This window comes from Budorcas taxicolor, chromosome 18 (assembly GCF_023091745.1).
Source record: "Budorcas taxicolor isolate Tak-1 chromosome 18, Takin1.1, whole genome shotgun sequence".
NCBI lineage: Eukaryota > Metazoa > Chordata > Mammalia > Artiodactyla > Bovidae > Budorcas > Budorcas taxicolor.
The window spans coordinates 38,392,875-38,417,202 of record NC_068927.1 but is presented as its reverse complement, the minus strand read 5'-3'; the positions used below and the strand labels follow the sequence as shown (position 1 = coordinate 38,417,202).

Sequence of the window (24,328 nt, the reverse complement as noted above, 5' to 3'; positions counted from 1 at the left end):
ACATGTATCCATTCTTCCCCAAACTCCCCTCCCATCCAAGCTGCCACATAACATTCAACTGAGGTCCACGTGCCATACAGTAGGTCCGTCTTGGTTATCCATTTTAAATATAGCAGTATGTCCACACCCATCCCAAACTCCCTATCTCTCTCTTCCCTCCCACCTCCCCACTACCATAAGTTCATTCTCTAAGTCTGAATCTCTTTCTGTTCTGTAAGTTTATTCATATCATTTCTTTTTAGATTCTGCATATAAGAGATGTCAAAGGATATTTATCCTTTTGTCTGCAAGTCAGAAGGAATCTTAACTCTGTGCTTGGAGCAACAGCATAGTTCACAGACAGTCCTATGATGGTTTCACCCATCAGTTGACACCACCTTAACTCCCTGCTTTCATGTAATAGCCAAGGAGGAGGGGGTGAAATCACAGGTGATGAAGAATCAGCAAACCACAGAGGGATTCCAATGCTCTGGCTTTCCACCTTCAGTCTGGAATTTCCCAACTATTTCTCACCTGACGGTATCTCTGAAGAGGTCTGCCAGTACCATCGGGGATTCCCCTGCTGGGTTCTTTTTCCCTCCATGCTCACCCCACTGTTAGCTTCTCTAGTTACCACCATTAGCCCCTAAGCCACTGTACTGAACCCTTGGACGCTGGACAAGTCTCTCTGCAAACTTCCGCCCTCCTTCTCCTCAAGTGTCTTCCTCTCCACACACTCATCTCTTCTCTCTCAGAGCCTCCCATGGTGTGAAACTTCACATACATTGCATATGTCATGAAGACTGCATGTGGAACGCAGACATCATGCTTCTGGCAAGCCTCGTGCAAGGCAACGTGTGCATGACACCGGGCACACAGGAGATCTGCAGAACCTGAATTGACTTAGGCACGGTTCCCAAGTCAGCCCTCATTCCAGCAAAATAAAACAAACACTGGGGGATTATTGGAGGGTGTGGAAGGCCTTCCCAGTGCCAACTAGCACACACTCTCCCAGGGGGCTCCGCAACACTGAACAGGGAACACGGGCTGAGGACGCAGGCCGGGACAGTGCACGCACAGACAGAGCCCTGGGTACCCCACGCAACAGCCCCCACTCCACGCACAAAACGGCACCAGACTGGCCCTCTCGGGCCACCAAGATTACTGCTATTCTGACACACAGTCCCCCACACGTGCAGACAGAGCTCTGGGCACCCCACGCAACGGCCCCCACTCCACACACAAAACAGCACCAGACTGGCCCTCTCGGGCCACCAAGATTACTGCTATTCTGACACACAGTCTGGCAGTGGCCAGCTTTCATCTGGATCCTGTTCCCAAGGCCCAGATGACATTCTCCCACCTGATATCTCTAAGTGGTGGAAGCGCAGCCGCCAAGGCCAGCGTGGAGCATCGTCTTAGAATCACCAGCTCCACTGCTGTAAAGATGAACAGGGCGGAAGACAAACGAGTGCTCGTCATCCAGCCTGGAGAAACCCAAAGTTCTGAAACCTATCTGCCTCAGCGGTAGACAACAATCTCTGCTACCGAACACCATCCCTATTCAGCTTACCTAGATTGGTAGATGATAGTTTCTGTATTTTGAAATATATCATGCAAATTAAAGAATATATTAAATATTCAGTTAAAGAAAAAAAAACACTGGGCTAAGAAATAGCATTCCCAGTACCCAGAAGCTTTCATTGTGCTCTTTCTTCATTAAACCCACCCACCAGTGACAACCATCCTCCTGAATTCAGGGTTAATGATTCCCTTCTGTTTTCTACAGTTTTACCACCCACAAAGGTATCCATAAAATATATATATATATATATATATATATATACACACATGGTTTCATTTTACATTTCTAAACTTTATATAAATGACATTATACTATATATTTTTTCTGTCATCTGCAGCTCTTGTTCAACATTATGTTTCTGAGATTCCAAGACATTGATATTAACTTTCTATTCCCCATTTTTTTGCTACCAGACAGCATTTCGTTGCAAGACTATACAACAGTGTGTGATATTAACTCTTTCTTTACTCAACCAGACCCACTGAGTGGATACTAAGGTGGTTGGTCTGCTAATAACTTTATGCCATGGGTGGTGACACCGTGCTGGCTTCCATGTGGCAGCCCAAATGGCAAAATAACTGAAGGTGTTCTACCTGGTGACCTGTAACGAGTGGGAAAGATCCCACGAGGAGACGGCGCTATGAGGTCCTGTTCAGCAAGCACCTGGAAATGCTGCTGGATGAACTTGGGGAAATGAATCCTGAAGATGCAGCTCTTACACGGTTCCAGTTCTGTAGCTTTATAAAGCAGGGGCAGGATAGGAAAAGGCTGCTTTCGCACTGCAATCTTCACCTTCATGGGCACATCAGAGCACCTTTGATCATGGAGAACAGCGCCCAAGTCCAAGAAAAACCTACCCTTTCAGACGGCGAAAGCTAAATATTTAGTCTGGGAGGCGGTGGGCCGAAGCCCGTCATTCTCTCTGCCACAGGAAACCAAGGACAGCGGAGGATTGTCCCTGAGTCCTGAAGGTTTGATTCATCACCCTCCTAACTACAGACTCCTGGACAGGAATGCTTCATCATGCGTTACGTCCCAGGTTTGGGGGCAGGGAAGTGGGGCATGAAAGACAGTTTCCAGATGCAAGCCCTGGCCACCTTTACTGCGCAATGCCTGTGTGCAAGGCCCTCAGGTGGTACTGTGTGTTAGTCACTCAATTATGTCTGACTCTTCCTGACCCCATGGACTATAACCCGCCAGGCTCCTCTGTCCATGGGATTCTCCAGCAAGAATGCTGGAGTGAGTAGACATTCCCTTCTCCAGGGGATCTTCCCAACCCAGGGGTTCTTCCCAACCCAGGGGTTGAACACGGGTCTCCTGCATTACAGACAGGTTCTTTACCATCTGAGCCACCTAACTCATCCCAATTAATTCCTGCAGTGATCCCGTGAGGCAGGCGATACCCCCATTTTACACCTGAAAAGACTAAGAGGCTGAGAAGTTTGATGACTTGCCCAATAATGTATAGCAAGTCAATGACAGGTCAGGATTCAGTCTCCATCTGCTGCCAGAGCCTCACACTCATCCAGTAGACCACCCTGCCACTCCCTGTGTGCACGGTGACTTCATAAAGGCCACACATCCAAGTGTTTGCCACCAAATGGCAGCGGGTTCCATGCGAACATACAATGAATACCTAGATGGCAGAGGCCTGTGAAAATTCACAGACCACACATGGAAAATGCAGCAGTAGCCAGGCGGATAGAGGAGGCTCCCAAATGGCTTCAGTTACCTATAAGCACTCTGTTCACTGACAATTAACTACCAGTGAATGTCCACTGTGTGTTGTGGGCAAAGTTGCGACTGATTTTCTGTTGAAGTCTGGCTACTGCTCTAACAATCAACAACCCTCAACACAAACAAGAGCACAAAGAAGGCCATCCAGATATGTGAGTTTCAAGGTCTACCAATCAGAGAACTTCAGAGAGCAACAAATAGCTCAAGAACTTAAGTCTGAACCTGTTAAGAGCTGAACACTGCCTTCCTCCATCCCTAAATTAAGTGACATCAGTTGTGCTTGACACAAATTTTCCAAGTCAGCTCAAAGACCAAGATGGCAGTGACAAGCACCAGGGCTCAGAGGCAGCCTTCTCACAGTGAGCACCCAATTCTGTTTTTCTAGCTCTGGGTGCCAATGTTGCCACTGTTGATACAAGATTTGCCAGCTGTATTGTTGGTACTTGACCCTGTGAAACTCCAGTAGTCATGTATGGATGTAAGAGTTGGACTATAAAGAAGGCTGAATGCTGAAGAATTGATGCTTTCAGATTGTGGTGCTGGAGAAGATTCTTGAGAGTCCCTTGGGTAGCAAGGACATCAAACTAGTCAATCCTAAAGGAAATCAATCCTGAATATTCATTGGAAGGACTGATGCTAAAGTTGAAGCTCCGATACTTTGGCCACCTGATGTGAAGAACTAACTTACTGGAAAAGACCCTGATGATGGGAAAGACTGAAGGCAGGAGGAGAAGGGGACAACAGAGATCAGATGATTGGATGGCATCACCAACTCAACGGACATGAGTTTGAGCAAAGTCCGGGAGATAGTGAAGGACAGGGAAGCCTGGTGAGCTGCAGTCCATGGGGTCACAAACAGTCAGACACCACTGAGCAACTAAACCACCACCACCCTGTGAGACCCTGCTACTTTTCCCAACTTAAAGTCTCTCTTTTCCATGATAGACTAGGTGACCCATCTTCAGGATATGAGGCCAGAGCTCCGCAGAAGCTTGGAGAAGAGACAACAGGGAAATGGTACCTCTGCTCCTAATGATGCTATAGACGGAAGAGCCGAACGTCTAACCCTCTCTTGTTCCTGACGCCTGCTCGCCTTCAAGACCTCACAAGCCCTCAAGACCACAAAATCCAGACAGGCTGATCGCTGTCTGCAGTGCAGTCTTTCCAGATGCTGTGGGTATACAGCAACCCCAGCTCGCTATATACTCTGTTTCTTAAAGCATTATTCCCCCACGCCCCAGGACTTGTTTGGGAAGATTTTACCATCCACCTGCTCTCTGGTTTACAAACTACATTCCATATGATTCTTTTCCTGAAAATTTCTTCAAAATGTCTAGGAATTTTGTACAGTGTAACAAACAATGAAACAATAAACAATATATAATAAAAGCTCCTCCCCATCTAATATACTTAAAACTTTTTCCCTGCCTGGGAATTTAGTGGCCATGGAGATGAGAATGCACCATTAACACAGGTATAAGATGGGGATGTCAATAAATAAAATTAAGTCTAAAAATAACATCATTTGTGATGTGTATATAACAAGTATAATACAGCTCAGACTCTGAGTGCAGGAAGTCTGAAGTAGCACTCCAAAGGGAATCATGGATCATCCCCACAGACAAAAATGTACAGAGAGAAAATGTCACATACACAAAAACACTGCTCTGAGGACCTCCCTGGTAGTCTGCTGGTTAGAACTCTTCCTGCTAATGCAAGTCGCAGGGGTTTAATCCCTGGTCCAGGAGGATCCCACAGGCCTTGGGGCAGCGAGGCCTGTGCACCACAACTACAGAAGCCCGTGTGCCCTAAGGCCCATGCTCTGCAACAAGAGAAACCACCGCAATGAGGAGCCTGTGCACCGCGACTGGAGAGCAGCCCCAGCTCGTCATTAATTAGAGAAAATCTTTGCACAGCAAGCCTAAATAAAAAGGAAAAAAAAAAAGAACCACTGCTCTAAGTGTTCCTTTGTATTTCCTGGAAGGATAACTGTGGCCATGGTACCTGATCATCAAAAAGCAGTCAAGCTCTGCTCAACTGAGCAATAAACAACTTGGTCCATCCCCATCTTTGTCAAGCAACCACTGACCCGTTTGAGAATCCTGAGTTGTGTATTCCCCTCTGGACCATACTGACATACTTATAAGTCTTGCAAGGCAGTTACAAGCTCTCTGGAAATTTCTGACAGTTTCTAACATAAACTGTTCCTCGTCACTTTGCCACATGTTTTCAGGAGCTCTGAGCAACTCCTGGCTCCCCCTCCTTCACAGGGCAGGAGGAGGATGTCTTACCGGGATCTCCCACCAAAGCAGTTTGTGCTGGGGGGCTGGTGGCGGGTCTCTGGAGCGACGGCTGTCCCGCTGGATTCTCTCGAAGGGGGCTGTGGACCTGGAAAAGGGATCCATCATAAGAAAGAAACATTGAGAAGCTCACATCTCTGTTCGAGATGTGGGTACGGCAACACCGCTAACTGCGTGTTTCCACCCCAGAGGAACAGCGAGTGTCCACTAAGCTGCAGCTGCCAGCCCAACAAGGACAGGGATGGCCAGGTGAGATCTGACTGGGGCCAAGGAACAAAGGGGCTCAAACCCGGGAAACACTTCTTCTTCCTCAAGACCTTCAAGAACGTCTCAGGCACTTTACAAGCACGTTGCCTTATACGTTATGTGAAACCACACCACGTGAGACAGAGGCCAGATGCTGGCCATGCCAACTGGGGGCAAGGAATTGGGGCATCTCTCCACATCGCAATCAGCGAGCTTTTGAAAAGCCAAATCAGGGACGTCCCTGGCAGTTCAGGGGTTAAGAATCCATCTTCCAATGCAGGGGACATGGGTTCCATCTCTGGTCGGGGAACTAAGATCTACATGCCACAGGACAACTAAGCTCACAACTTGAGAGCCCGTGGGCCACAATGAAGACCTGATGCAGCCAAAAAAATAAATAAATATTTTAAAAATAAAATTAAAAAACTTAATAAAGTCAGATCAGATCCAATCTAAATCAAATCATGACACTCTCCTGATTAAAAACCCTTCAACAGCTTTCTGCTTCTTATGTTGAGGTTCCAAATCTTTATCGAGATCTTGGAGGCTATGTGATCCAACTGGCCTCATCTCCCACCACTCTACTTTTCTCACTCCTCACTATCCAACTGGCCGTTCCTATGGCTATGAAAGGCCACACTCGCTTCCATCTGAGAGCCTTTGCTCCTGAAACCCCTCTACCTCTTACTCAGCCACCCCAACACCTCACATCCCCACCTTGGCCTGCCTAAACTCATGTTCTAGCAAATCTCAGCATCCTCAAAGAAAACCTTCTCTGGGTGCCTAATGTAGATGAGATTCCCCTAAAGTGGAGGAACCTCACACCGCCCAGCACTCTTCCTTCATAGCAGGTCAGTTATGATTATATACTTAATTGTGCATTTACTTGTTTGGTGTCTAACATCCCCTGCCCCTGCCAAGTAGATCACAAGCTCTAGGGAGCAGAGACCAGGTGAATTTTACCCCTGCCATCTGGCCAGCACCTGGTCCAGGAGCTAGTACATACCCAGTGCCCAATTATGGACATATGTGCTGAATGAGTGAATGACGTGTGTTCTCTAGATGCACCTAAAGCGCCCCAAGCACCACGCAGCCCAGCTGAGGGAGGATCTGTAGCAGTAAGGCCCATCCAGTCACTGAGACTCCACCCAAATGCCTTTGAGACAGAACTCAAATCTCACCCCCTGCACCCATGGAAAGCCTGGTTGGGGCCTGGAAAGCGCCATAGTTACATCACATTTAATGAGAAAAAATTATGCAGAGAGCCAACCCATTTCAGACCTCAGACGTCATGAAATAATTTCCTGCTAGATCCAAAGGTGACTAATTTCAGACTAGATGAAAAGAAACAAACCGCCCACATTCAGGACGAGGCAGGAACCACTCTCTGATTTCCCTGCTTCTTGCCTATATGTTGCTGGTGTGAATCTCTGATACACACAGTTCCCCTCTCCCAACCAAGACCATCTCATAAAAGACACTCTCAAGCTCCCCAGGGAGTTTAAGTGGGTTGGGAAGAAGAAAACCGGGCCCAAGTAACATTTAATAAAAATCTTTTATTTTCCAAAGTCCATGTGGGATGAAAAGATGTTTCTCTCTATTCGCACTCACAAAGACTTGACATTTATTTTGGTCCTTTATCAGAAAGCAGTCCTTGAAAAATCATGTCATGATTGGGATCCACAATGCTCAGAAGAGTCAGGGCCGGCTAAGCAGTACCTGAACCCAGATATCTGGTAGAGAACCAAGCTCTGGTGACCTCCTCAGCCCTGCCCTGCCCCGCCCCACCCTGCCCTGTCCCAGCACAGCCCTGGGGAGCAGGGCGGCACTCACCATCCGTCACGGCACTGCCATTAGGCACGCTTCCCAGATCAACAGTCGGCCCGTCCAGGAAAATTGTCAGCTCACCACCCGAGACAACACCGCCTTTGTTCTCTGTCTGCAGGTTCAGGGTCAGCTGTGTGTTCTCCACTGTTGGACACAAAAAGCAATGTGGATGGACAAACACAAACCCACACCAAGGTTAAGATTCTGTAAGTTATGAGCTCCCACTTCACCAACTCTGGCTTCCCTGGCAACGTTTTTCATTGCATCTTCAAACTTGTCTGAAGGCATGGAAAAAGGAACACGGAGGAATATGCCTAACTGTTGTATCAGGCTGGTGGGGAAGGATGTGCTTGTTTTTTCTTCTAAACATTTTAGAGCATTAGGTTTGCTAGGTAATTCCTTATATGTTTGCTTATATCTGCAGGACCGAGAGAAAAGAGTAAAAGGTATTGAGGATATGCAGAGGAAGAAAGCAGTTCCAAGCAGCATCCCCCAACCAGTACAGAGTGGGAGCGAAAAGAGTCTAGACAGGTCAAGAGACACTAAGGAAAAGTCATCAGGAATCATCTCTACATGAACAATTGTAGGGACTTTTTATTTGGGCTAAAAAGTTGGGTTTTTTTAATTAATTTTTTGGGGGGCCATGCCTCAAGGCATTCGGGATCTAGTTCCCTGAGCAGGGATTGAACCTGCGCTGCCACACGCCCCCTGCACTGGAAGCACAGAGTCTCAACCACTGGACCACCAGGGAAGCCCTAAAATAGTTGTTTTGAAATTTTCAATCCTGGAAATGTTTTGCTTTGAAATAAGGGGCAAAAAAAGTTTACAACAAAAGCTCAGTATGGGCAACTTAGCCCCCCAGTTACACGGTCCTGGCTGAGTTCCATAAGGAGAGACTAACAGACACCTGGCTCCATGAGTTGAGGTGAGAGGGCCGTTCAGAGTTACCCAGCCCCTAGAACACGAGGCAAGTTCAGCCCTATGGGCAAAGAAGAAACAGAACAAGCCAACAAGAGGCAAAAGCACCAAACCCCAGGGGAGCTGAAAACTGCTGCACACACACACCCGACCCCACCACTGAGACCAGCCACACAGAATGGCCTCCATCCAGTTACTGCCCGGGATCCACAGCCTCCAGCTCAGGGCTGTTCAATAATTACCGAGAAAGGGCGGCGTTTATGAGAACTTCCAAAGAGTATGCAAGTCCTTCCACGCCTCTCCACATCTTACAAAGCCAGACCAGGAAAATGCCATATATTCCAACCTCCCTCCGTGCCCACACTACCCATCAAACCACCACTTCATTTTATCTCTTAGTTGCTACTGTATTATTATAAGCTGGTTTTCTAGAACAAGGCAGGGTATGTATAAATAACTATCTCCATGAGCATTTCCTAGACACAACCGCCCCCCACCAAAAAGAGTCTGCCCTGCATCTCTCTAAGAAACAGATACAGTCCTTTAAGAACTTAGACCAAAAAAAAAGTCTTGATCGATTCAAGGATTTAAGGTAGAAATCAGTTATCCTTCAGGTTTTTGAGCTCTCAAGGCATCTCTCCCTTCCTTTAACTTTTCTTCCCTGCAATGGATCTCTCTGAATCCTTTTGAGTCTGTTTTCAATCAGTTTCACTAAGGGGCTTGGTGAGTTTCAAACATTTCTAGAAATGAACATGTGTAGTCTGAAAACTAGTTCCTTCAAAGACCCAAGAGGGACTTCCCTGTGGTCCAGTGACTAAGACTCCATGCTCCCAATGCAAGGGATCAGGGTTTGCGCTCTGGTCAGGAAACTAAATCCCACATGTTACAACTAAGACCTTGTGCAGCCAAATAAATAAATATATACATATTTTAATACTTCTATAGGACCTCCCTGGTGGCACAGTGGTTAAGAACCAGCCTGCCAATGCAGGTGAGCCCTGGTAAGGGAAGATTTTACATGCTGCAGAGCAACTAAGCCTATGTGCCACAACCACGGAAGCCAGAGCATCTAGAGCCTGTGCTCCACAAGAGATGCCCCCGCAATGAGACGCCCCTGCGACGCAGTGAGGAGGAGCTCCTGCTTGCTGCAGCTAGAGAAAGCCACACACCACATGGAAGACCCAGCACACCAAAAATAAAATTTATTCAAATTTCTATAAAAGAACACTTGTAACCTGAAAACTAGTTCCTTCAAAAGTCCAAGAATGGAGATCCCTTTTAAAAAACTAGGAATAGAACCATATGACCCAACAATTCCACTACTGGGCATATACCCTGAGAAAACTATAATTGAAAGAGACGCATGTGCTCCAATGTCCATTCCAGCACTATTTACAATAGCTGGGACATGGAAGCAACCTAGATATCCATCGACAAATGGATAAAGAAGTTGTGGTGCATGTATACAACAGAATATTACTCAGCCATAAAAAGAACACATTTGAGTCAGTCTTAATGAGGGAATGAACCTAGAGCCTATTACACACAGTGAAGTAAGTCAGAAAGAGAAAAACAAATATCATATATTAACAGATATATAGATAGGGGGCAGGAGGAGAAGGGGACGACAGAGGATGAGATGGTTGAATGGCATCACCAACTTGAAGGACATGAGTTTGGGTAAACTCTGGGAGTTGGTGATGGACAGGGAGGCCTGGCATGCTGCGGTTCATGGGGTCTCAAAGAGTCGGACACGACTGAGCGACTGAACTGAACTGAACTGATACAGAATCTAGAAAGATGGTACTGATGCGCCTGTTTACAGGGCAGGAAATTGCTCAGATGGTAAAGAATCTGCCTGCTATACAGGACCTGGGTTGGGAAGATCCCCTGGAGAAGGGAATAGCTACCCACTCCAGTATTCTTGCCTGGAGAATATCAAGGACAGAGAACTGGTGGGCTACAGTTCATGGGGTTGCAAAGAATCGGACGTGACTGAATAACGCTTTCAGTTTCACAGTGGAGACGCAGACAGAGAGAACAGACTTGTGGACTCAGTCAGGGAAGGAGAAGGTGGGACGAACTGAGAGAGCAGCAGGCAAAAACATAAATTACCACATGTAAAACAAACAGCCACTGGAAATGTGCTACATGACACAGGCGCTCACATCAGGTTCTCTCTGACAACCTGGGGTGAGGTGGATGGGGTGGGAGGTGGGAGGGAAGTTCAAGAGGCAGGGGACATACGCGTATCTCTGGCTGGATGGTGCTCATGTATGGCAGAAACCAACACAGTATTGTAAAGCAATTATCCTCCAATTAAAAAACAAAGTCCAAGAGAGGCATTTGAACCAGCAGCATCATTTGCCAGCCATGCAAATGAGCCACCCTGGAAATGGACCCTTCAGCCTCAGTCTAGCTTTCAGATTATTGCAGCCCACCCAGGGTACTGAGTGCAACTTCATGGAACAGCTCAGGCCAGACTGCCCAGCTAAGCCATTCCCCAAACCTGACACACTTAGACTATGAGGTAATAGATGTTTACTTTTTCTTTTTTTAATCAAGGAGCATCTCCCCAGTCTTCATGCTGAGATCCAGGGCATAAGTCCCTAGCAGGCAGTAGAGCTCAGAGGTCTAAGACTAGTACCAGTTTGGCGGACTGGATTCAAGCACAGTACCAGTCAGGCAGACTGGAGCACTTACCTTGAGCATTAGTCTCGCTACCTGCAAAACAGGAGGAGTAAGAACACACTTTCCAGAGAATAAATGTTAAGAATTAAATAGTATCTAGTAGGTTCCTGGTAAGCTGTCATCTTTATTATGCCCCTGTTGTGTTGTTCCTTTAATAATTTTTAATTTAGAAGAAAGTTGTTTTTGGTCACATCATGCAGTACGTGGGATCTTAGTTCCCTGACCAGGGATCAAGCCCTCTGCACTGGAAGCATGGAGTCTTAACCACTGGACTGCCAGGGAAGTTCCTATTATCTCCCTGTTGATGGTCCTGTTTTCAGGCTGGAGAGTCCAAATTTCTCTTGATCTAACTCATTCATTGTACAGTCACTCTTCTCCTGACCTTTCTAAGCCTTTTTCAGGCTTCGGCAAAAGAGTCAACAAAAGTCTTCCAAGGTCAGTCACATATCCATCACAAGGACAAATGGTCTTCCATCGTATTTCTAGGACACTTCCTAAAGATGTCTGGCATGCCACTGGAGGAAATGTGCTGGGATAGGCACTCTAGAAGGGCTCCTCAATTCCCTTCTTGGGATCTCAAAGGCCATCACTTTACAAAGAGAGTGTAGGCACCCTCCTCCCTCCTTCCTGGAGGGATGATAACATTTGACAGGAAACTAGAAGAACCCAAGGTCTCTTGCTGCTAATTTCCACCTCCTGACAGCCACCCCCACTGTGGTCTTCTGACAAAGCCAGGGGCACAGACTGCATTTCCCTCTCCATTGGGCTCATGTCAAGGCACCAACTCAATTACCTGCTCACCTTGTCGAGAGTCATTATACACACGTAGGTTCAGAAGTTACCTTACAAGTCTTGGAGACACATTTGACTTTCAAAAAGAGCCAGTGACGGGGGAGGTTTTTCTCTTTAGTATTAGTCGCTCAGTCATGTCCAACTCTTTGCGACCCCATGGACTATAGCCCACCTGGCTCCTCTGTCCATGGAATTCTCCAGACAAGAATTCTGGAGTGGATAGCCATTCCCTTTTCCAAGGGAACTCCCCAACCCAGGCATCAAACCCAGGACTCTGGCACTGCAGGCAGATTCTTTAATGCTGAGCCCCCAGGGAAGATCCCTTTAAACTAAGAACATAACCCTCTGCTGCTGCTGCTAAGTCGCTTCAGTCATGTCCGACTCTGTGCAACCCCATAGATGGCAGCCCACCAGGCTCCCCCAACCCTGGGATTCTCTAGGCAAGAACACTGGAGTGGGTTGCCATTTCCTTCTCCAATGCATGAAGGTGAAAAGTCAAAGTGAAGTCGCTCATGCTTTATTTACTAAAAGAGAAACACTTCAGAGAGATCTCTGGCTGTTAGTATTATAACCAAGTAATTGAACTGAGCATCACTAAGAGCAAGACAATCCAACACCCACATGCTTCCTGATGTGTTACAGGATGAAGTACACAACAGCATTTTCAAAGTCTTATTATAGGACTTCCCTGGTGGTCCAGTGGTTAAGAATTCACCTGCCAAAGCAGGGGACATGAGTTCAATCCCTGGTCCAGGAAGATCCCACATGCCGAGGGGCAACTAGAGAAAGTCTCTGGGCAGCAATGAAGACCCAACGCAGCCAAATAAATAAATAAATAGTCTTCTTACAAAAGCATCTAACCTGAATCCAATCAGGCCACTAAACCTCCTTCCCAGATTATATGAAATAAGGGAACAGAGGAACAAATTCAGCGATACCACAAGACAGCAATCAGACTAACCCAGAATACGGGACATCTATAGGGCAACTATCCCAGGCTCCTTGAAAAGCCAATGTCATTAAAAACACTTAAAATGGGAGGTGGGACAGGTAGGAAAAAGACTCTTGGATTTAAAGGAACATAACTACCAAATGTCTTTTGTGAATTTTGGCTAAGTCTTAGTTTGAAAAATATATTCTTGGGACGATTGGAGAAATTCACATCCAGGTTGGATATTGAATGATGTCTTTAATTACCATTTATTTTCTTAGGTTCAGTAATGGCACTATGTCTGTATTTAGGAATGGTTTCATTCTTGGGAGATCCAAGAGAAATTAGGATGATATCTGCACTCACTCTCATGGTTTTGTAGGCTGGAAGAAGCACAAGCTGGAATCAAAATACTTTGGCCACCTCATGCGAAGAGTTGACTCATTGGAAAAGACCCTGATGCTGGGAGGGATTGGGGGCAGGAAGAGAAGGGGATGACAGAGGATGAGATGGCTGGAGGGCATCACCAACTCGATGCACATGAGTTTGGGTGAACTCCGGGAGGTAGTGATGGACAGGGAGGCCTGGCGTGCTGTGATTCACGGGGTTGCAAAGAGTCGGACACGACTGAGGGACTGAACTGAACTGAACTGAACTGAGACAAGTTTTCTGGAGTGAAGTGTCATGATATCTGCAGTTTACCTTCAAGTGGTTCGGGGAGAAAAAAAAAAAATGCACACACACTCACAGGCTCACACACTCACAGGCTCACACACTCAAAGGCTCACACACAGACGTGAAACACATGCAGCAAGTTTAGCAAGTGTTGGTTCTTGGTGGAGGGCACCTGGGTGTTCACTGTTATTCTTTTCATTCTTTTGTATGTCGAAAAAACTGCATGTTAAAAAGTTGGGAAAGGGTTGTTTTTTTTTTTAATTGGCAAGGCTATTACAAAATTAAACCTCTGAGAACAGAACACTCTATTATTCTCTTAAAAAAAAAATACCTGAGCCAGGAGAACCCTACAATGCATAATGGGACTAAAGAAACCATTAGCTAATTGAGTGACAGACTCGAGCATACAGGGGAGGCTTAAAGAAGTGTGGCTGGAAAACATATACTGGAATCTGAGCTATAAATAGCAGCCTTAGCCACCTCGCCTCTGGGGCCCTCAGGTTTCACTCCAGCCATGCCATGCACTCCACAAAAGGCCTTTCTCTTGCACCAGGTCTTCCCCAGACCTTTTCTGGCACTGCTCAAAAATCAAAAAGCTGATGAAAACATGGGTGTTATAAGTCGAGTTCCAGAACTAGAACCAGATTCAGCATCGGAGGCTCACTGACCTCCTTCAATCTCGTGCGGCCCTGCTCCATCTGCGGTTGTGCCATTTACACATGTATAGCGAGCAAGCGCTCACTTTTCCGGTCTCTGACATCCAACAGGTACGGAAGAGACAAAATGCTGTGCCCCTGGGTGTTTATATTCTAGCTGAGGCAAACAGACAGTATCCATTTTCTTAGTACATCACATAATGCATTAGACTGCAGCAAATGCAGTAGAAAAAAAAAAAATGAAAGGAGGGAAAGAGATGGGGAGTGACGCAGGCAGAAGGAGGCCCTGGGTTGGTAAGAAAGTCTCACCAGGAAGGTGACAGTGAGGCAAAGACTTAAAGAAGAATGAGGCAGGGGCACCATGTCTCTGTCTGGAGGAAGGGTATTCCAGGCAGAGAGAAAGTGAGACATAGGAGCCCCAAACAGGGGCCACACCTGACTGGTCTGAGCAAGGGCAGGGAGGCCGCTGTGGCTGGAGTGGATGAGCAAAGACAGAAGCAAGATGAGGGCGGTGGGAAGCTGGAACTCACAAGGAAGGTCTTGGAACCCTGGCGAAGTGTCTGGCGTTTACTCTGCGTGAGACCGGGAGCCACCAGAGGGTTGTGAACAAGGAAGGGAGGTGACACCTGTGGCAGCGCCGTCACACTGGCTGCAGGAGGAGCCAGAGAGGAAGCCAATGAGGCCAGCGAGGAGGTCATGGCGGGCAGCCAGTCCAGGTGATGGCAGTGTCTCCTGGGCATGGGGTGCCAGAGGGAAACACCCCTCTCTTCCTTGCCAGCATGTGTTAAGAAAGCCCTGTGGCTGCCCACCTAGCACACCAGCCAAGCTCCACTGGCCCACCAGGCTCTTGGAATCAAAGCTCTGGGCACATCACTGGCAGGGGCTGCAAAAAGTGCCCACTTAGTGCATGGCTGGAAGAGGTCAGGTTCAATTACAATCAAGTGGAACATACATATACCATGAAAATTTTTCACTGGCAAGAGACCTCAGTTCCTTGAAGAAAGCTAAGGCCCCAAATGCATATGAACTTTAGCAAGCCTATTTCTTCTCTTCTGTTCTACAAGAACCCTCTGGTTACCAATACCTTGTGATGCTACTTTCTGGAGGTCAAAGACAGCAGTATGGTTAGATATTAGAAGCTAGGGGATAAGAATTAGGAAAATCCTCAAGTACTGTGCCAGGAAATCTCTTTAAAAGCTGGCAAACTGGGAGAGACAAGAAGACATTAGGTGCTTTCCAGTGGAAGCACACACCACCTCAGCAAGCAGGGATTCATGGACTACTCTTGCCACTTTTGTGGATGCCTGACATTTTCCAGGATAGTTTTTGGGGGTTTTTCAGCCAGCATACTAAAGAACAGAGACTGTAAACTTAAAACACACACACACACACACACACAAATTTAACATTACCTACACATCTTGAAAAACGAAAAGGAGGAAAATATACAATCAAGCTGCTTAAGGAGTAGCTCTTGACTCTTATTTTGAGAAGCTTGCAAAGCTTCAGATTTGCAAGGGGCTTCAGGTTAATAATTTCCTATTGGGAAGAGTTGTTACATGCAACAAGGATGAGTAATATTTTTCTAAGAGTTACTTTTTCCCTTTCCTGACTTGGACTTTTTAATATGTTTCTTGCATATGGTACCAATAAGTATAGATAAACAGAGCATGGAAGCTACCTTCCTCATTCCCACAGAAGAAGAAAAAAGAAATTACATATACCAGAACTGCCAAACTGTGCCCTTATAATGCAGTTCAGTTAAATCCAGAACCCCTACCTGGACAGTCTCACCACCAAGTACAAAAGGACTTTCTACTTTAGAATCATCTTCTATCATGACTATCCCTCCCTCCCCTCATACCCCTCAAAATGCATGTGCACATATACACTTCTATCTTATAAAAAGAAAAATATTTTCTTCCCTTTTTCTTCCTGACTCAGAATACAAATGGAAGGATCAACCTGGAAATTTGAGAAAAAGGACACAAAGTAGGATACTTTTAGGGGAGACCAAGTCCTCTCGGGCCAGGAGTCTCAGAAGAAGCCTTATGAAGACGTGACTAACTTGGCCTGAACAGAGCTGTTCAACGGAGCAAACAAACCTCCTTCTTCCTGCCTCCTTCTGCCCTTGATCCCACAGGCCCATCAGAAGAAAGCAAAAATAAGCAGGGCATTCATTAACAGGTCAGTGTTCCTTCTGCACATAGCTGTGAAACACTGGTGCACAGAGAAACGGAACTGCAGGAAATTCCAGAAGGGCAGAGAGTAAACAGACTCCTTTCCCTTCCCTGGTTCCCCATTAACTCAGACACACACAGCCTGGAGACTACCCCAGGTTTAAAGAGAACACCCTTTCACGCTCCCTACTCAGTAAAGGAAGCGAAGGGGCTTCCAGGATTTACTGTTAACGATGTCTCTTTTGCTTCCAACCTCAGTTGGAGCCTAACAAGAGAAAGCCTTTTCTACCAGGCTAGCAGCAGGTCATAAACACTGGAATTCTTGTTGGGGCACCAATGTTGACTTTGCTTCACCCCACCTTCCTGCAGCCCCCGTCACTCATGCTCTCTTCCCAGAGAACAAGGTGTAAGAGTCCTAGTGTGGCCTGGAAGTTTCTTCTGTAGGCTAACGCGGGGAATCCATTCTTAATAATCATCTCTAAATTAAAGTCTTGGCTGACAGAGGGTTGCATTAACTCCTCCAGAAATGAGAAGTGCTTCATTTCACAAAGTGTGTGAACTTTTCTTTTTTGTCTTGTGCATTCATTCAAGACGCATTTTCTGGGCATCAACTATTGACACTGTGCTAGAAGCTGTGTTATCATGAAGAATGGAAATAGACATGGCCTCTGCTTTTAGGAACCTCACCAAGTCAGTGATAGAAACAGAAATCACTAAATAACCTCACAGAGAAATGTAAAGCTGCAGCTGTGAAACAGATTTCATGCAGGAGATCTTATGGTGCCATGAGCGCTGGACACTTGGCCTGGTCAGAGCATCAGGAAAAGGTTCCTGAGGAACTGACAACTCAGCTGTGATCTGAAGTCTCAGGAAGAGAGCCAGCAGGTTTGGGGGGTGGGTGTGAGGCAGGCGGGACGGGCACATCTACGGGCAGGGAGATGCATCTGGGAAACTGAACAGAGACGAGTGTGTGTGGGTGGAATGGGATGGGATGGGATCTGAATGGGGCAGGAGAGCCAGGTGGTGACCAGATGTGGCAGTGGCTTGTGGGCCCCAATGTTGAAGTCTTTCTCTATCCTAACAGCAACAGCATGGTATTTAACAGTTTTTAATTAATCAAGGTGTGACAACATCAGCTTCATGATTTTGAAAATCATTCCACAGCATGGAAAACAGAATGGAGAGGAGTAAGAGCAGATGCAAGCAGAGCAGGCAGGAGGCCAGAGGGAAGGACCAGACCGGTAGAGGTGGAGGTTTTACAAGTGGACAGACTTGCAAAGGTAAAAACCAAGAGAACCAGTAAACAGACCAGCAAAGAAGGTGGACAAGAAGAGTGGATTGTAGCTCAGTTGGTAAAGAATCTGCCTGCCATGCAGGAGACCCGGGTTCAATCCCCGGGTCAGGAAGATCCTCAGGAGAAGGGAATGGCAACCCACTCCAGTATTCTTGCCTGGAGAATCTCATGGACAGAGGAGCCTGGCAGCCTACAGTCCACGGGGTCGCAAGAGTCGGACACGATTTAGTGACAGAGACAGAGATCACCAAGAGGAGTGGAGGGATCAAAGGCAATTCCTGGGCTTCTAACTTACTTAACTGGGCAAATGGAGGATCTATACATTGAAATATGAAATACTAGAAGAGGTCTAGGTCCAGGGAAGAGGGGATAAGTTCAGATTTGAATACATTGAATCTGAGGTGCTTCTGAGGTATCCACAAAGAGATGGCAAGACAGCAGTCAGGCACTGGGTACAGAGCTCAGAGGGAAGGTCTAGGCTGGAGATTCAAACCTATGGGTCACCTGCACAAGGCAGTTATGCATAAAGAGGATAGGAACGTGAAAACAGAAGAGGATGGAACGGTGGGAAACTCAGGTCATAGTCTAACAGATGAAGATGACCTTGCAAAGAAGACAGAGAACAGGCAGAGAGGCAGCAGCAGAGTCAGGTAGGAGTCCTGAGAAGGCAGGAAAGGGTGGGCTCCAAAGCATGGACGGAGAGTCTGCCCTTCAGATGGGAGGAAGAGGGACAGCTCGCCTTCAGCCACAAGAATTGAGAGGAGAGGTTAGGCACACACACCCTCATTTCGGTTCACGACAGATTCATCAATCACGATTGCCCTAATTTTTTTTTTTTTGGTAGCTTTAAACTCTTTATTTTGCACTGGGGTATAGCTAATTAACATTGTTTTTTTAGGGGCAGGGTCCCAGTGTTCTAAAGTCCAAGCCCCTACAGCTACAAATGCTTTTCTCTACTTGTGAAAAAAAAAAAAACACCCGTGTAAACACTCCAGAACCAGCTATTCATCAGAGTCATCTATCTAACAAGTACATTATAGACAAGGAGTCTCCTTGAATCAACAGAGTGTCCTCTTAACACAGGAAACAAACAAAAAAAATGAAAAAATGCCTTATCTGTCTTGGTGAATCTCACTGTTTGTCAAGCTATCGCCTATTTTTAAAGTGATTTAGGGGGAATAAATACAGATCTGGGAAAGGTAAGTCTTTAGAATAAACTGTCAGTTTACATGAGTTATTGCTGCCTTGTCACCAGAGGCCCTCTTCCCCAAGCTGGGCAAAGTCCTCATCACCCATTAATTCCTAGGATTCCTAGACCAGCCCTGTCTTAGTAGCTCATCCATTCTCTGCCCCTTCAGGGAACCTGGGCAACCACATCATCCCTCTCCATTGCACAGAATCTAGGCTTTGTGTTTTAAATACAGTAGAGACTGGTTTTCAATGAACAAACCTCCTTTTCAACCGCATCTGAACAGCAAAATGTAGGAGCCCAGCTAGAAGAAAACTTCCATGGTTTAGGTTCTGCTTTTAAAAAAATCAGCAGAGTGAGAACTTCTTGGTGGTCCAGTGGCTAAGACTCCACCCTCCCAATGCAGGGGGCCTGGGTTTGATCCCTATTTAGGGAACTAGATCCCACAGGCAGTAACAGAGTCTGCATGCCGCAACAAAGACTGAAGATCCTGCATGCTGCAGCTAAGACCTGGAGAGGCCAAATAAGTGAATACAATTTTTTTTAATTAGCATAGAGGAGGAATTGGATGAAGCCAGTCAAAAAGTAACTACCTCTAGTTGTAAGATCAATAAAGACTGCAGGTGCGATGAACAGCATGGTGACTACAGCTGACACTGCTATGCGGCCTCCTGAAAAGATGCTAAGACAGAGACAGAGACCGCACCATCAGATGCAATGTTTCAGGGCTGTTTTGTTGGAGTTTTCCTTTTTTTTCTGGCGAGGAGAAGGAAACAGCTCATATCCAGGCAACAGTCTTGTTTTCCTATCACCCATTCCAGGTTCTCTGCAAGGCTACCATTTCATGCCTGAAACAGCAGTCAATTCAGAAGCAGATTGTAATGATCAGAGACAGCATGGCCCCTCTAGGAGACAGCTCAGCACCACAGTATGACAGGCTTCAGAGGACAGGCGGCAGTTTCTAGAACTGCACGCACAGTACAAACTAGCAACCTGGTTTAGAAGAAAAGTCTCCCAAATCTTCCTTGAGTAACTTAACCTCTAGACATGAGCAACGTCCAATGTGACGGCCATAAGCCACATGTGGTCACTGAGCGCTAGCAATGTGGCCGGTCCAGACTGAGATGTGCTGAGGGTATAAACAACACATCATATATCAAACACCACCACATATATCAAAAATGGTAACACTTGGGATATACTGGATTGAAGAAAAGTGTTAGTTGCTCAGTCGTGTCTGACTCTTTGCAACCCCATGGACTGCAGGTCACCAGATTCCTGTGTTCATGGAATTCTCCAGGCAAGAACACTGCTGTGGGTTGCCATTTCCTTCTCCTGGGCTAAAGAAAGCAGATCATTAAAACCGATTTGACCCTCTTGTTTCTGTTTTTACTCTCTTTAATGTGGCTACTAGAAAACTTTAGGTTACGTTACGTGGCTCACTTCTCATTTCTAATGGACAGTGCTGCTCAGGTGCCCCGTTCCTGCCATTTTTGGGGCCATAATCATGAGTAGCTCTCACTGCCCAGGCCCAGCCGGCGTTTTCTGTGTGACCTGGGTGAACCAAGTTCGCTCCTGCCTCAAAGCTTCCTTCAGCCTGGAATGCTTTTCTACTGTTGGCCTGGACAATCACTTCTCATTTTTCTAGAGTTCTGGTGTCGCCTCCCCTGGGAAGCCGTCCTCAACAGCCCCTGTCCCTAGGCTGGGTTAGGTACCCTGTACTTTTCCTCCATTGTATCTGTCACCACGGCAGCAGTCTGCGCTGGTTGCCTGTCCAGTCCGTCCACTCTCCTTTCTATATCCTAAATTCCAAGATGTCTGCCTCAGTTCACTGCTGCATCTCTAGCATCCAAGCTGGTGCTTAAAGGGACTTGCTGTGCGAACGCTGACAAATAAAGAAGACGGACTTCCCTGGTGATCCAGCGGTTAAGACTCCGCGTCTCCCAATGCAGAAGGCATGGGTTCAACCCCTGGCTGGGGAACTAGGATCCCTCATTCCACATAGTATGGGCAAAAAATAAATACATAAAAAGAAGAAGGAAACTTCCCTGTCCCACAAAACTCTGATCCCAAACTGACAAATTCCCAAGTCTAAGGAGGGAAAAAAAAAGAAGAAAGGAGAAAACTATCTGACCACATACTATGGATTAAAATGCAAAAGTTCTCAATATATCTCAAGAAAAAGAAAAAAGGGGACCGCCTTGGTAGACATTCATGCTTTGAGGGGTGGAATCACTCTTTGTTTAAATATACATTCCCATGAGGCTGACTGCCCTCCAAAGCCGATAAGTTTACAGAACGCTCTGGAGGCGGCCTGAAACCCCAGGCTACACTGGGGCAGCCACGTACAGCGGGAAAGGCTTTCCTCACAGAAAAAGCTTTTCTTCTTTTCTCAAGTGAGGCTCCACAAGGCAGCCTCTCAGCCAGTGACACAGAGAACGGGTCTGTTTTCACATGCGTTGCTGGGGCCTGTGTGTTTACTCTTTGAGACTCCTGGCTAAAAGGACCTTTTCTTTCGACCAGCTCTCCACTGACACCAAAACCACGGATGGGCCCGGCTGTAACTCTGAGAAGCTGGCGGGGGGAAGGGGGGGTCTGGAGGAGGGGGAGAGGGTGGCTTCTGGCTTCTTCGGGAATTCCTTGAGGTTCTGGCTCGGCCGTATCTGTCCTGAGGTGCACGATGATGGAAAGCAACGTACAGGGAGCTTTTCAGAGACTGTTACAGACAGGTTTAAATCCTAGTGCCTGGCAGCTGGTGCCAATCAAGGAAAACAGTAGTCACCGATGTAACTGCGACCAGAAGGAGGCAAAAATGGAACAAAGACTTCTGCATTTGAAGGCTGGGGATGGACTCTGACCAATGTCTCCTGAGAGAGGGCACCCAGCGCCACCCTGGCCCCACCTCTGCTTCAGCCCTGACACAGGCCACAAAACCTAAGCACACAAAGAGATGTTCGTCCTCACTAATCTAATTAAGTGTGCCTATTTTATATACATAATATACTAATACTAAATATTATCAAATTACATGATATTGTATTATATTGTATTAGTATCTTCTTTGCACTTTAGTCAGAGGGCTGGGGGATATACAAGAGTTAAAAAAACCAGACTTCTCTGGTGCTCCAGTGGTTAAGACCCCACACTTTCACTGCGTACGTGGGTTCGTACCCTGGGGAAGCTCTGCAAATCACAAAGTGTGGTCAAAAATAAAATAAACAAACATGTTATATCAGGTAATCGCTAAGATTTAAAAAAAAAAAAAGTCACTAAAAAACAAACAATGACTGCCCTCATGGAGCTAACATACCAGGTATAGAGGACAATAAGTCAGATAAATAAGTAAAATGTATATTATACGGCATGTGCGTGCTCAGATACTCAGTCATGGCCAGCTCTTGTGACCCCATGAACTTTAGCCTGCCAGGATCCTCTGTCCATGGGATTTTCCAGGCAAGAATACTAGAATGGGTTGCCATTTCCTCCTCCAGAATATCTTCCTGACCCAGGGATTGAACCCATGTCTCCTACACTGGCAGGCGGATTCTTTACCACTGAGCCACCTGGGAAGTCCAGGAAAGCAGGTAGCTCAGCTTTTACCACGTTAATTTGAGGACATTGATTAGACAGCTGGAAACACAGGGCTGCCCAAGGAAAGGCAAAGAGTACCAGTCATAGGTGTGCAGACCAAATTTATAGTCATGAGGCCAGATAAGATCGTGAAAGGAAGAGGTACAAATTAACAGGCAGATGTAAAACGAGGTCACTTGGAGTGTCCCAATGTTTTCAGACTGGAGAGAAAGAAACTAGCCAAGGAGACTGGAAAAGAGTTACCAGAGAGAGAGACAGAACACCATCCAGACATGGTGTCCTGAAAACCAAGTGAGAAGAGTAGGTCAGGGAGAAGCGATGGATTCCAACTTAAGAAATGAGAACTGAGCCACACAGAGGCGACCGCAGACTTGGTACAATATTTGCAGCAGGGCAGAGAGAGTAAAAGCCTGCCTGAGAGTTCCTCAAGAAGGAAATGAGAGGAGAAAAGAAAAGAGACGCAAATCAAAATAACAAAGAGAAATCACTTGTTGTAGCCAAACACTGGCAGAGGTTAAAAGACTGGCAATGCCCATCGCCACTGAGGGTAAGGGAAACAAGTACACGTGCGCACACACAGTGGGCAGACCCAGGCCGTGGGTATCATGAAACCTGCAACTCGCCTGCCTTCTGACCCAGCAATGAATGCCTAGGAATTTACTACCCTAAGAAAAATGACAGGAAAACAAAGGTATCTTTACAAGAACTTACTGAAAAGTCGTGCTTATCGCAGTAAAGGAGAAACGGCCAACAATAAAAGGTCTGTTAAACTATGGTACATTCATAGCAAAAAAATGCTATTGGAGCCATTAAAAGGGTCTAGTTTCACTGAAGTAGAAAAACTGGGTGGAAAAAAGCAAGTTACAAGCAATATGTATAGTCAGTTCCAAGTTTGGGAAAAAAGTTATATATTCACACATACATACATACATGATTGACATACCCAAAAAAGCTGAGTGGATATATAACAAAATATTAACCAGGTTAGCTCTGAATAAAAAAATGTCCATGTACCCTGTCAATTTTGCTGTGAACCTAAAATTGCTCTAAAAAATTATCTTTAAAATGATACTCCAAAGAAGACATACAGATGGCTAACAAACACATGAAAAGATGCTCAACATCACTCATTATCAGAGAAATGCAAATCAAGACCACAGTGAGGTACCATCACACGCTGGTCAAAATGGCTGCTATCAAAAAGTCTACAAACAATAAATGCTGGAGAGGGTGTGGAGAAAAGGGAACCCTCTTACAATGTTGGTGGGAATGTAAACTAGTACAGCCACTATGGAGAACAGTGTGGAGAGTCCTTAAACAACTGGAAATAGAACTGCCATATGACCCAGCAATCCCACTGCTGGGCATACACACCAAGGAAACCAGAATTGAAAGAGACACATGTGCCCCAGTGTTCATCCCAGCCCTGTATATAATAGCCAGGACATGGAAGCAGCCTAGATGTCCATCAGCAGATGAATGGATAAGAAAGCTGTGGTACATATACACAACGAAATATTACTCAGCCATTTGAAAAAGTTCTAATGAGGTGGATGAAACTGCAGCCTATTATACAGAGTGAAGTAAGCCAGAAAGAAAAACACCAATACAGTATACTAACACATATATATGGAATTTAGAAAGATGGTAACGATGACCCTATATGTGAGACAGCAAAAGAGACACAGAAGTATAGAACAGTCTTTTGGACTCTGTGGGAGAAGGCGAGGGTGAGAT

General features: G+C 46.2%; 1 protein-coding gene across 3 annotated transcripts in view; it reads right to left on the bottom strand.

Moving 5' to 3' along the window:
* WWP2 (WW domain containing E3 ubiquitin protein ligase 2) overlaps positions 1-24,328 on the bottom strand; it is a 141,813-nt gene that overhangs the window by 76,836 nt on the left and 40,649 nt on the right. For all 3 annotated transcript variants that reach the window (XM_052656049.1, XM_052656051.1, XM_052656050.1), the window contains exons 5-6: positions 7,681-7,818; positions 5,593-5,689 (exon numbers count right to left, since the gene is read on the bottom strand). In XM_052656049.1, the coding sequence (XP_052512009.1) occupies positions 5,593-5,689; positions 7,681-7,818 (235 nt within the window). The remainder of the gene's footprint in view (positions 1-5,592; positions 5,690-7,680; positions 7,819-24,328) is intronic.